Source organism: Coregonus lavaretus, assembly GCF_964263955.1.
Source record: "Coregonus lavaretus genome assembly, contig: HAP1_SCAFFOLD_2251, whole genome shotgun sequence".
In the NCBI taxonomy this organism is placed as follows: Eukaryota; Metazoa; Chordata; class Actinopteri; order Salmoniformes; family Salmonidae; genus Coregonus; species Coregonus lavaretus.
In genome coordinates, this window is record NW_028157169.1 from 3036 (window position 1) to 15966 (window position 12931).

The window sequence follows — 12931 nt, forward strand, 5'->3', positions numbered from 1 at the left end:
AGAGTAGGGAATGGGGACCTTCTCCCAATGATAACTACTCAGTCAGACATACAAAGAGGGCAATGAAACTATATTTCTCCCCTTTCTCATTCACCTAAAAGCTTGAGGGTCCTTTTTGAAAAGAGTCAAAAAGACAAAAAGCAATGTGAGTCATGTTTGTCTCCCCCTGCCTAGAGTATACATGATGACAGAAGTGGTAATTTGGTACTTTTTGACTTGGTTTAAGTGTCTAACCCATTCTATAGACAATGAACACAGAACAGTCATAGTAAAGAAAAAAACATGTAAAAAACTGATATGAAAACAAATAACTATGTCCATGAACACAGAAAAAAACACCTGTAGATTCTCTGCATGGAATTTCTCCATCTTATGAGTTGTATACATTTGAAAAAAATGAAGATGATGCCACATGGTAATTGTTCTAAATAAAAAGACACTTCAAAAGCAAAAACATGGAGGATACTGAGTTGACTCTGTAGGCAGAGGTTGAGGAGAGAATCTGTAGTCACTCGACAGAGAGAGCGGGAGATGAGGGGCGGAGTGGAAATGAGGGGATGGCAGGTCACAGGTTGGGTCAGAACCAAAAGAACACAGAGAGGCAGAAAGGAGCATGGCGTTTTCCCTGTCCATCCTCCAGTAGCAGGAGGCTCAGCAGCAGGAACATCTGCCGTCGGAACGCCACGACTCCAACACCCCGGAATTGTGAGTAGTGAGGAAGGTTGGGTGACATTAGGTTGTCAGATAGCCAACCAGTGCTTGAGCTGAAATAGAAAAGGGTGATGTTGATAAAGCTCGTTGCCAATGCAGCATAGAGCATCATTAGAGGTCACATTTCCATTCTGGTCATCACTCTGCCTACATCCTCTATACCTCTCTGTTTTCCAGCCCTCACAGATGTAGAACCATAAACACACTACAAGTTTGCATTTCAGGAAAATTCTCAGCAACAAAAGAGTGATAAAGTTTGTCATTTTCACTTTAAAATGTCAGACTTGATTTGCCCTAACAATAAATGTATCAACCCCTACACAAATGTCAATTAATTATAATCCACATAATAATTCAAATGTCCTGTTGCTGCAGGATAATTGTCCTGCTCTAGCAAACTTGCTCAAATGAAGATCCAACATCTGTACTCACCGTGAACTGTCTGATGGTAGCTCCCTCTGCCACGAGATGATGTTCGTGTTCTGGTGTGATGCAGTAGGCTATCCTCTGAAAAACAGACCATTACAGTACATTATATTACATAACTCGTACCTTACAATAAACACATACTCTTACACTGCAAAAAACACATTGTCCCAAGCACAAGAGATATGATCTTGAAGTTTGTAATAAACTAGCACTTTAATCTATGGTCACAGTTTATTCTATAGATCCACCATTTCTTCTATAGATAAGGAACTTGGAGATAGCTCAAATATGTCAAACAGCTTTCTGATTCTGATGTGATCAGGCTGGACTGGATGTACACTGTACTGTAGTGTATACTGTATGATCTCTGATGTCTCTTCCAGATCGCCCCCGTCCTCATATCTGACTGAAGTGCACTTGGTGCGATAACAGTATGATAAACTGTGATCTCAGCTGGAGGAAAAGCATGGGAGATAGTCATGGAAGGAGTCTAAACACTGCCAGGCATCAGAAGGAAATGCCACGAGGAGTGAGTAGGAAAACACAAGGTAACACTGTTTACTGCTCAGAAAGATAATCATCAAAGGAATGTTATTTTTATGATTATACTGTTCACTGTTCAGGCTTTGAACCCGCAAGATCTCTAACCAGCGTCCCACAAGTACTGACATCATCAACCGTCAACCATCGAAAAGGAAAAAGTCAGTTTGTGTCAGTTCAAGGTCAAGCCTTGAAGACTCCAAGCTACATGCCTGCCATTGATCTAAGATTATCTTTGCATAAAATAAACACATACTATCCCAGCGTGCAAACCTGGTTGAAATGACATCATAATCTGGTTATAAGGATGGCATTTCAACCAGTTTTGACCGCTGGGATACAGATAAGAGGTTGCTATTTACCACAGCTTTCAAGCTACATGACATCAAGCTACAGTACATACTGTACCTGCCAACATTAACACACTACATGTTAATGTTTTTAAATGTATGTAAATTGTAAAGTATTTTGTCTGTAATGTCTTTTATGTTATATGTCGGACCTCAGTAAAACTAGCTGTCGCCATTGGCGTCGGCTAATGGGCATCCTAATAAATCAAATCAAATCGATCTAAGGTTATCTTTACATTATATAAACAACAATTATGCAGATGAGAGGGATTTGTTTTTCCACTGACCTGTTTGAATGTCCCTGGCATACTGAGGAACTTATAGATGGCATAGATGGGCACAAACATCATGGAGGACAGAGCTACACCCCAACCAATCACGTTGGACCATGAAGGAAAGACATAGTCATCATAACTCAGGCCCGTGGACGTCACGATGCTGGCTATCACCACGACCTGGGGAGAAGAGAAAAACAACAGAACGGTTAGCTAGGTCACCATACAAACTGAGGACAGGAGAAACAACAGAATGGTTAGCTAGGTCACCATATAAACTGAGGACAGGAGAAACAACAGAACGGTTAGCTAGGTCACCATATAAACTGAGGACAGGAGAAACAACAGAACGGTTAGCTAGGTCACCATATAAACTGAGGACAGGAGAAACAATAGAACGGTTAGCTAGGTCACCATATAAACTGAGGATAGGAGAAACAACAGCACGGTTAGCTAGGTCAACATATCAACTGAGGACAGGAGAAACAATAGAACGGTTAGCTAGGTCACCATATAAACTGAGGATAGGAGAAACAACAGAACGGTTAGCTAGGTCACCATATAAACTGAGGACAGGAGAAACAATAGAACCGCTAGGTCTCGATGCTGGCTATCATCACAAAGTACGGAGAGGAGAAAAAAAAAACAGAGTGGTTAAAATATTCCCAAAGAGATATCAAAACAGCTTCTGTAGAAAAAACGAATACTCCGCCACTGTTCATTTTGACAAAAACATAAAAGCATTACAGAGATGAAATTGAGTTGAATAGAACAGACATGGGCATGGTCTCTCCCTCTGGGGTTTGACACATACTGTAATAGACTTTCACTGTAAGTACTCTGGTTCACCAGGCAGCTGTAGACTAGAGACTGGAGGCCCATCACCACTGAACTGTAACTCTGTAGCTTTGTAACTGTTGCCCCAGAGAGCAGCAAACATCACTAGTAGTTATAATACAACACTGGAAGGTCAGGGCAGTGTCTCCTCCTCGTCTCCAACTGAATATCAAAGGCTAACAACATTATTCTATGTCCTTTTTCTACAAATGCCATCCATGCAACAGCCAGAGTTGGGCGCTATCTTCCTGACATCTGCTGTTTCTGCCTTGCTTCTGGAGGTAAGGCTAGCAGAACTATGGTAGCGTTCACTACACACTAAAACTAAACAATGATAGGTCCCCTCAGACATAAGGTTTAAAGATCCTGGTGATATATCGGCTTTCAATCTAATCTACCTATTTTCCTGGCTTTCAATCTTCCCATCCTCTTTTTATTTCCTGTTTGCCATTTAAAACATATAAACTTCCCCTATGGAAAGAGGAATACTGACATATGAAAGATCATAATCAATATAAAAGCATTAAGGGAATAATATAATTTCCCGTCAAGACAGATCATGTGCTTTTGGTAATCCCTATCTATACAAACCCACATCTGTGGTTCATTGACGTAACACATCTCTAACATTTTTTTTACAGGAAAACACATTTCCTGTGGCAAATTACTAATTGCTGGCACATAATACGAGTTAAAAAAGACTATAGTACAGTATATGGCAGCCAGTAACAATTAGGTAACCTCTGTTGGGAATTTCCTCATTTCCATTCAAGCTCAATTACATACCATAGATCATGATTCCTACAGTATGTTTAATACTTCAAGCTTGTGTCAGGCACTTTGCCCTCCCATCCCACCCCAAGCCCCAGCACCATGCCAAAGGCTTCAGCCCCAGCCCCCCAATCAGCCCCTTCTTGCCCCCCGGGGTTCTCACCAGTAGGAAGGTGGGGCTGACAAACTTCCAGCACAGCCTCCAGTAGAGACCTGGCTTGAAGCCCATCATGCGCTCGATATCCTCACTGAAGCGGTCCACGCCTGGAGAGGAAACACAGGGCAGAAGACCAGGGCTTGAACTCACGCACACAGAACCATACCCATAGACCCACTGCAGACCTGGGTTCAAATAGTACTTGTTTCCTTACAAATACTGAAGCTGAGCTTGATTGAGCTTGCCTGGTGCAATACAACCAATAGTACAAACCCTGCCCATCTGGCACTACGGGAAGGCTCAATCAAACGCTCAATGTACTTGAAAGAAAACAAATACTATTTGCACCCAGGTCAGACCCACAGTCCGCTTTGCTTCTGATGTCTGAAGTTCACAGGAGAACTAACGCTCCTCTCATCAATGTCCATACATAACAGCTGGAGCATTGGCTGAGAAAGAGCTTCATGGCACACAACTCCAATTTCTTCTGTAATTATGAGTTCACACAGCAGTAAAAATGCAGCTCAATGATATCTGTTTCATAAAAGTCTCTGAGTTCCAAGTATGTTATATTATAATTTCACACAGGGTTAAGTCTGCCTATAAGGAAATGGACTGTGTCCCAAACGACACTATATAGTGTACTACTTTTGACCAGAAGTAGTACACTATATAGGGAATATGGTGCCATTTTGTACACAACCATGGTGTTTCTATAGCTTGGGCATAATGCTTCTTTATCAGAGCAGCCAAGGCCTGTTAACATTAAGACAGGTCCAGGAAACCCTGTCACAACTCCAGCTACAAGCAGACCCTCTCCTTTATTCTCCTCTCTCTGTGGTGCTCTGTCTGTCTGACCTCATCATGAGGTTCAGTTTCAGCAGTTAATACTGACTATAAATCATGGTGTACATTGATGGGCTGTAGTTTAAAGATAAAGCACAACTTGTCGACATACAGTATTATCTCTGTGCAATACATAAAACACTAAACAGACTGCATAGAACTGTTCACACACCATATAGTCCTTCACTACTCTCACCCATGCACGTCCATGCCAAATAGCCTCGTAGTTAGAGCATTGAGCCTGTAAATGAAAGGTTGCTGGTTAAAATCCCTGAGCCAACAAGGTGAGAAATCTGTTGATGTGCCCTAAAGCAAGGCATTTAACCCTAATTTGCTCCAGGGGTTCCATACTACTATGGCTGACCCTGTAAAACAACATATTTCACTGCACCTACATTTATTCCATTTTACTATTGGATAAATAACACAAACTGCTAAACAGACAATTATAAACACACTGTAGTGTACAGTCTCTCACAACTCCCCCATGCCTCCCCTCCCTGCCTCCCCTGCCTCCCACTCTTCAGACCCCCACCAAGGGAGAGAGTCAGTAGTTAGCCTCCCCTCCCTGCCTCCCTCTCCTCTGACCCCCACCAAGGGAGAGAGTCAGTAGTTAGCCTCCCCTCCCTGCCTCCCTCTCCTCTGACCCCCACCAAGGGAGAGAGTCAGTAGTTAGCCTCCCCTCCCTGCCTCCCTCTCCTCTGACCCCCACCAAGGGAGAGACTCAGTAGCTAGCCTCCCCTCTCTGCCTCCCTCTCCTCTGACCCCCACCAAGGGAGAGAGTCAGTAGTTAGCCTCCCCTCCCTGCCTCCCTCTCCTCTGACCCCCACCAAGGGAGAGAGTCAGTAGTTAGCCTCCCCTCCCTGCCTCCCTCTCCTCTGACCCCCACCAAGGGAGAGACTCAGTAGCTAGCCTCCCCTCTCTGCCTCCCTCTCCTCTGACCCCCACCAAGGGAGAGAGTCAGTAGTTAGCCTCCCCTCCCTGCCTCCCTCTCCTCTGACCCCCACCAAGGGAGAGACTCAGTAGCTAGCCTCCCCTCCCTGCCTCCCTCTCCTCTGACCCCCACCAAGGGAGAGAGTCAGTAGTTAGCCTCCCCTCCCTGCCTCCCTCTCCTCTGACCCCCACCAAGGGAGAGACTCAGTAGCTAGCCTCCCCTCCCTGCCTCCCTCTCCTCTGACCCCCACCAAGGGAGAGAGTCAGTAGTTAGCCTCCCCTCCCTGCCTCCCTCTCCTCTGACCCCCACCAAGGGAGAGACTCAGTAGCTAGCCTCCCCTCTCTGCCTCCCTCTCCTCTGACCCCCACCAAGGGAGAGAGTCAGTAGCTAGCCTCCCCTCTCTGCCTCCCTCTCCTCTGACCCCCACCAAGGGAGAGACTCAGTAGCTAGCCTCCCCTCTCTGCCTCCCTCTCCTCTGACCCCCACAAGGGAGAGAGTCAGTAGTTAGCCTCCCATCAGTGGTCTGTGTGTGGCTCTGGCTGTGGCCTACTTTATGACTGCTGCAATCTGCTGTCTGACAGTGGGAGTGTATGGGGGGATGGAGAGGAGTGGAAGGGAGCAGGGAGGAAGGGAGAAGGCGGGGGGTGTAGGGGAGGAGGGGAGTGTATGGAGAGATGGAAAGAGGAGTATTGGGAGAGATGGAGAAAGGGGGTTAACAGTGGAGGTCTAAGGAAGGGAAGCACGGTGTCTCTACACTGCCAGTAAATGTCAGGTGTAGCTGCAGGGCCTGGGTAGTGAAGATGCCAGAGGGTTAGGGAGGTTGAGAGAGCCGACGGGAGGAGAGGGCAGGCCAGGGGAGGGCAATTGTGGGCAGGGGGTGATGGAGGGGGAGGGTGGGGTGATGGAGGGGGGGTGGAGAGATGGAGGGAACAAAGGACTGGGCTCTAATGAACAATAGAAGAGGAAAGGTAGATAAGCAGGTTCACCACAGTAAGAAGTCAGCATTAGTATGTGCCTCTGTACTAGGCTAAGGGGGACCGATAATACATACCGTAGAACCAGGACACCCCAATGGCCTCAATTAGCACCCCAAACAAGATGGAGGTCCCCGCCGCGTAGTTATCCAACAAAGTCAGCACATATATTCCTCCCTGACAGACAGAGAGAGTGAGAGTGAGAGAGAGAGAGAGTGAGAGTGAGAGAGAGAGTGAGAGTGAGAGTGAGAGTGAGAGTGAGAGTGAGAGTGAGAGTGAGAGTGAGAGTGAGAGAGTGAGAGTGAGTGAGAGAGAGATACAGAGACACAATGTCAAAAGGTTGTTGAAGATGGGCAACCTGGCTGCCGTTAACTACTGTGAGCTGGCAAGGATAAGCATGAAACACAAAGCTTATCGAGTCAGGCAATAACAATTGTTCGCATGGTTGGACAGGGGATTCCCTTTTCTATCTTATGCCTGGTGGGAAGTTTGTGATCCTCTTTGGTTTGATTTATGCAATCATATGAGAGCTATGAAAATCATATGTGACTCAGAGGAACAGGAAGTGACCTCACATTAGTGATGCAGAAGAGCGCGACAAGAAAGGTTCCGAATGCTGTGGCGAAGGTGAACAGCTTCCTGTTCCTCTTCAGGATCTTGAAGTCGTCCGACAGTCCTGTGATGACCGCCTCCATACCACCCATCTAGAAGACAGACAGACAGGCAGACAGGAAGATAGACAGGCAGACAGACAGACAGACAGACAGACAGACAGACAGACAGACAGACAGACAGACAGAGACAGACAGACAGACAGACAGACAGACAGACAGGCAGACAGGCAGGCAGACAGGCAGACAGGCAGACAGGCAGACAGGCAGACAGGCAGACATACATTAGGATGGTTCAGTGGCACAAACACATAAATTGTAGTACCTACAGCAGTAATGTAACAGAATCACACAGTCTTCTCACCTAAACAGAATACCTTTGGCCTAGAATCTAAACGATCAGACCTAGCTTTCTAAGTGCAGTGCTACATGACTCCTACTGCTGTGGAATTTCCTTTTTTGCTTCATTTACAGTAAATGATCACCTTATGTAACTGGGAAATTTTATGAGGAAAAATGAACAATCACTGTGGACAAAGTTTTCCTGCGTTTCAGGCTGCGATGCATGTGACTTTCCACTTCATGGTTATTGGGTAACAGTCAAAACAACTGCCTTCGCAGTACCCAGAACTCAGAGCAGGACCAGAGCACTCACTGCAACCATGGGAAAGTAGAATAATGTATAAGATTGACTTGACTGTGTGTATGCAAAAGTGCCTGTAATACTGTACAGACAGAGAGAGAGAGAGAGAGAGAGAGAGAGAGAGAGAGAGAGAGAGAGAGAGAGAGAGAGAGAGAGAGAGAGAGAGAGAGAGAGAGAGAGAGAGAGAGAGAGAGAGAGAGAGAGAGAGAGAGAGAGAGAGAGAGACAGAGAGAGAAAGAGACAGAGAGGGACAAAGAGACATATAGATATAGATAGACAGATCGGAGGAGATACAGTATTCTAATCTACACTTACTATAAATCCACTAGATAGATCAGATAAATCCACCATAAGATAGAAACAAATGGTCAGTAGCCATCCGTGCCCTGTGGTGGGACATAGCATGCAGTAATTCAACCCTGAGGTGGGCCAGTAACTCACAGAGCTGTCGATGCCCAGAGTCAGCAGCATGATGAAGAATACTATGGCCCAGAAGGTAGATCCAGGGAGGGTGGAGATGGCCTCAGGATAGATGATGAATACCAGTCCTGCACCTGCACTCACGCACAGATACATAGATAGAGACACTTGTGATAGCACATACCAGAGACAACTGATTACCATCAGTCTATAAAATGGTACGTTGTTGGGTGGGATGTTGAAATAAAACAGCATATTGTTTGGTGGGATGTTGATATAACACTTCCTTGTCCTGAGCTTGACCCTGTCCACAAGGTCGTTTCAGAGAAAATAAGAGATGATTTAACAATGGAAAGTGAAAGGAGGAAAGGAAGGAGAAAGGCAGAGAAGTGAGGACTCAAGATGACAAAGAAATGACAGACAACGGAGGGACAGTGGCAAGTAGAAGACAGAAGAACTAGAAAGCAAAGCAGATTTTTATCAGATTTAATTTTTTTTGTATGTCTGCCAAACCCTCTCTCCACAGCAGGCCAGTATTTATGTGTTCTCTGGTATTTCAATTCCATCTGAACCCCAGACCCTCTCAGCTACTGTTGCAATCAATTATATTAAAAGCATTGCACGTTGCTGCTCATTCGTAAAGGAAAGATTCACCCATTTTGAATGTTATATCGTTTTTTGTGCATCTCTGAGCGATGTTCTCAGATACACATGTTTTCATGTGTATCTGAGCTATTGCTGTACAAGCAGGCAGAAATACAGCCAGTATGATGAGTTTTGCATCATTCGTCATACCGGCTGTATTTCTGCCTGCTTACCTCAGGAATTGATAGAACATTGCTTATAGACGCACAAAAATTATATAATATTCAAAATGGGTGAATCTTTCCTTTAAGTTGTTTGATTTAGTGAGCAGTAACAGTAAGCTTGTGGAATGTTTAGTTTAATGATGAATTTATAGGTGTTTTGACTGGGTTTGAAACTCTATAAATGGTGTGTAGATGACTGACTGTTGGGTGTTGTCAGAATCCTGCCCTCCCTTAGAGCAGGTGACTCCCCTCACTCTACTCAGGGTCAGACAGGGACTGCTCATGTGTTGAGTCTGTCCCAGCTGAGTCATAGCCTGGGTGGATCCACCATACAAACACAGCACTCTCTGGGGGCTGGCCAGGGAAAAGAGAAGACTGTATGTAGCCTGCAATATAGCCTTATACTGTATGTGTCCTAATAAGGCATGTTTATCTTCCTATGTGTGTGTGTGTGCGTGTGTGTGTGTGTGTGTGTGTGTGTGTGTGTGTGTGTGTGTGTGTGTGTGTGTGTGTGTGTGTGTGTGTGTGTGTGTGTGTGTGTGCGTTTGTGTGTGTGTCTAGTAGGGTTCCTCTCACCTTCGGTGGCCACGTCCTCTATCCTGACCCCGTGTTTGTAGGCCATGTAGCCGAGCACAGAGAAGATGGCAAACCCTGAAAAGAAGCTGGTGACGCAGTTCACTGTACTGGTCAGGATAGCATCCCTGTGGGGAAGAGAACACACACACAAATCATGTTTAGAAAACACTTCATGTGAGCTCTTACTCTGCCTCCAACAACACCTAGCCTATAAAGCTACCATGATAGTACCATGACAGGTCTTACAGCAATAATAAACTCACCATATTAACAGTTTGACTATTGGACTTTTAGAACCCGTGTCTTATTTCACAGACATGCTGTTTTTTCCTTGAACCATGGTAAATCTAAACAGAAGTTTTTTTTGGAACCATATCTTGTGTCTTGTCTTGAGGGTCTTGTCAAGGTATTAGAAGACAGAAGAAAAGAAGGTTTCAGCAGAGAGGTTGGAAGTAGGTTAATGAGGAGGCAGTGGCTGTGTCCCAAATGGCACCCTATTCCCTATATAGTGCACTAGTTTGTTTTTACCAGGGCCCATCGGGCTCTTGTCAAAAGTAGCGCAATATGTAGGGAATAGGGTGCCATTTGGAACGCACACACAGAGAACCTTCAGCTTTCACTACCACCCAACACCAGCAAAGGCATTGCTGGATAAGTAACTTCTTAGTGCCTTGAACTGTACAGGCAGGGTGAGGCCTCCCACATAGATCTGTTGCCTTAACCCTAACCTTAAAGCGGCAATCAGCAGTTGAAACAATAACAAAGAATACTCCCCACCCCTGTTTTGGTAAGAAGCTGTGGGATGGGGCTGGAGAAATGTAACCACTCTCAAATTCATAGACAGAGGTATGGATGCAAGGACTGACCATCCATAATATCACATTTATAGTGTAAACCATGTTAATAGGCTATGTAGTGTTTGTTTACATTTACTTTGTTTACAAACTTTGGAGTAAAACAAAGCTTATATTTTGGATTCTGATGGGGTACGACAGTTGAACTAAGCTCATGAGGCATTCATAAGTTATATTCTTCAAGAATCAATGGGTACATATCATTAATTAATAAGTCCAAAAATGGATGCCCCTTTAAAGAGTTTAATTTTGTATTGGTTTTAATTAACAATTTTGATGCAGAGGGACTGGATGTTGTTTGAGAGCCTTTGAGGCCCACCTGGAAATCAAACTGGGTGAAAGCCTGAAGACTGTTTGTGGTCATTAACCCACGTTCAGTCACCAGACAGACAGAGAGAACATGGACCACAGTCTGACCTCAACCGTCCCATCTGTGTACAATATGGAGAATAATACAACCAGCTGCTACCACATAGATGTCCTTTCAGAATATCTACGGATGTAACAGCCAACTTTCACAAGTCCTCATTCAGCCTCTTAGCTCCCACATATGGCCCAGCTGAGCACACATGAGGCCTTCAGCTGTGTAAGGGGGGGGGGGGGGGGGGAATTTAGATCAAGCAAAGTAATTTATAAGAGTGGGAAACTCAATTAGCTGTACAGCTTCACACTACAAAAACCCTACCCAGCTAACACATAACGTTCCGAGAACCATATGTTTCTTAGAGCTTAGTGAGAGCGTGGTAGCCCTATAGTTATTTTGCATACAACCTTCCCACAATGTTCTGTGAATGATGCAGGATACCCAGTTAGAACAGAACGTTCTGAGAACCATATGTTTCTTAGGTGGGAATTTCAGTACTTCCACATAACGTTTCCTACAGATTTCCTCATGGTTCTATTTAAACCAATAGAGAAATGTTTTTGTTTACAAGCAAACGTCACGTTCGAGTGGTGCACGCCCATGCTCACATCAAAACGCCCTGTAGCAGATAGCTATACACCTTGACAAACTTAGCAGTGAGTGAATGATGACCATGAAAACACACAAGACTGATGGCTATAGCTAATCAGCTATGTTCAACAAGTATATTATTCTTCTGGCTTTATCTAGCTCTATTTGTGATATTTTACCTTGCCTTGCTGGCTTGCTAGCTCACGTTTTCTAAAAGCAGAATGGGTCTAACTGATAGCAGCACCCACCTCTCCACTTTCACAATAACCTATTAGTGATGACAAGGATCAGCAGACCCCACAGTCTAATGTCTGTTTCTCTGTGAGGGGTTTAGAGGACCACAGAATGGCAGGGAACGTAACACTGCCTATGGCTATAGCCATCATCTGGCCTAGCATGGGCTGCACTTATCCTGTTAGCTCCAAGCCAGAAAGTCCACTGGCCAGATACACATCACCTTTCTGTCCAGTTAAAACAGGAAAGACAAATCTAAAGAGACCTTTACACAGCACAGGATCTGTTCAATCTGATTGCCTGGTTACAGGTTATAGAAGGTCATGTAAGCCTTGTAAGGTCATGATAGAGAAGCACTGAGGACAGCACCGTGATATCAACAGTGATAAATCTTACCTGTAACAGTTGTTGTCAAATTTATTGTAGCTGGCAAATGCAATGAGCACTCCAAAGCCGGCTCCCAAGGAGTAGAAGATCTGAGTAGCAGCATCAATCCACACCTACAGCAGGAACATAGAAAGAGACTTTGTGGCCTGTGTGATCCAGCGGTTACAGTCGCTGACCCCGGCCCACTGCCCTTTGACTCACCCTTCCCCTATCGCCCCCGTCTTTCCAACACTTTACTATCTCTTCAATCAAGCAAAGAACTTAAGAAACTGCCCCACTCCTTAAAAATATAAGCCCATAGCATTATAATATAATATAAAGAGCCCATAGCATTATAATATGATACAGAGAAGAGCATTACATTTGACAGAATCTCTCCTGAGTACTGACTATCTACTGACTCTTGGCTCTAAATAATCTTGTCTCTGATATGATTCCTTGGCCATGTTTTCAAAAACATTAGAGCTCCTTACCGTTCATTTACAGCATTCTATATTAAACATTAGAGCTCCTTACCGTTCATTTACAGCATTCTATATTAAACATTAGAGCTCCTTACCGTTCATTTACAGATTCTATATTAAACATTAGAGCTCCTTACCGTTCATTTACAGCATT

General features: G+C 44.6%; 1 protein-coding gene across 1 annotated transcript in view; it reads right to left on the reverse strand.

Moving 5' to 3' along the window:
• Nucleotides 1-677: 677 nt before the first annotated feature.
• The window catches only part of LOC311125720 (sodium-dependent noradrenaline transporter-like), a gene marked incomplete at its 5' end in the record, with an annotated part of 31271 nt that continues 19017 nt past the window's right edge, over nt 678-12931 (reverse strand). The window contains 9 exons of the mRNA XM_084199752.1: nt 678-764; nt 1144-1218; nt 2318-2485; nt 4077-4177; nt 6902-7001; nt 7400-7528; nt 8520-8632; nt 9884-10008; nt 12323-12426. Of these exons, the coding sequence (XP_084055878.1) occupies nt 741-764; nt 1144-1218; nt 2318-2485; nt 4077-4177; nt 6902-7001; nt 7400-7528; nt 8520-8632; nt 9884-10008; nt 12323-12426 (939 nt within the window). The 3' untranslated portion in view covers nt 678-740. The remainder of the gene's footprint in view (nt 765-1143; nt 1219-2317; nt 2486-4076; nt 4178-6901; nt 7002-7399; nt 7529-8519; nt 8633-9883; nt 10009-12322; nt 12427-12931) is intronic.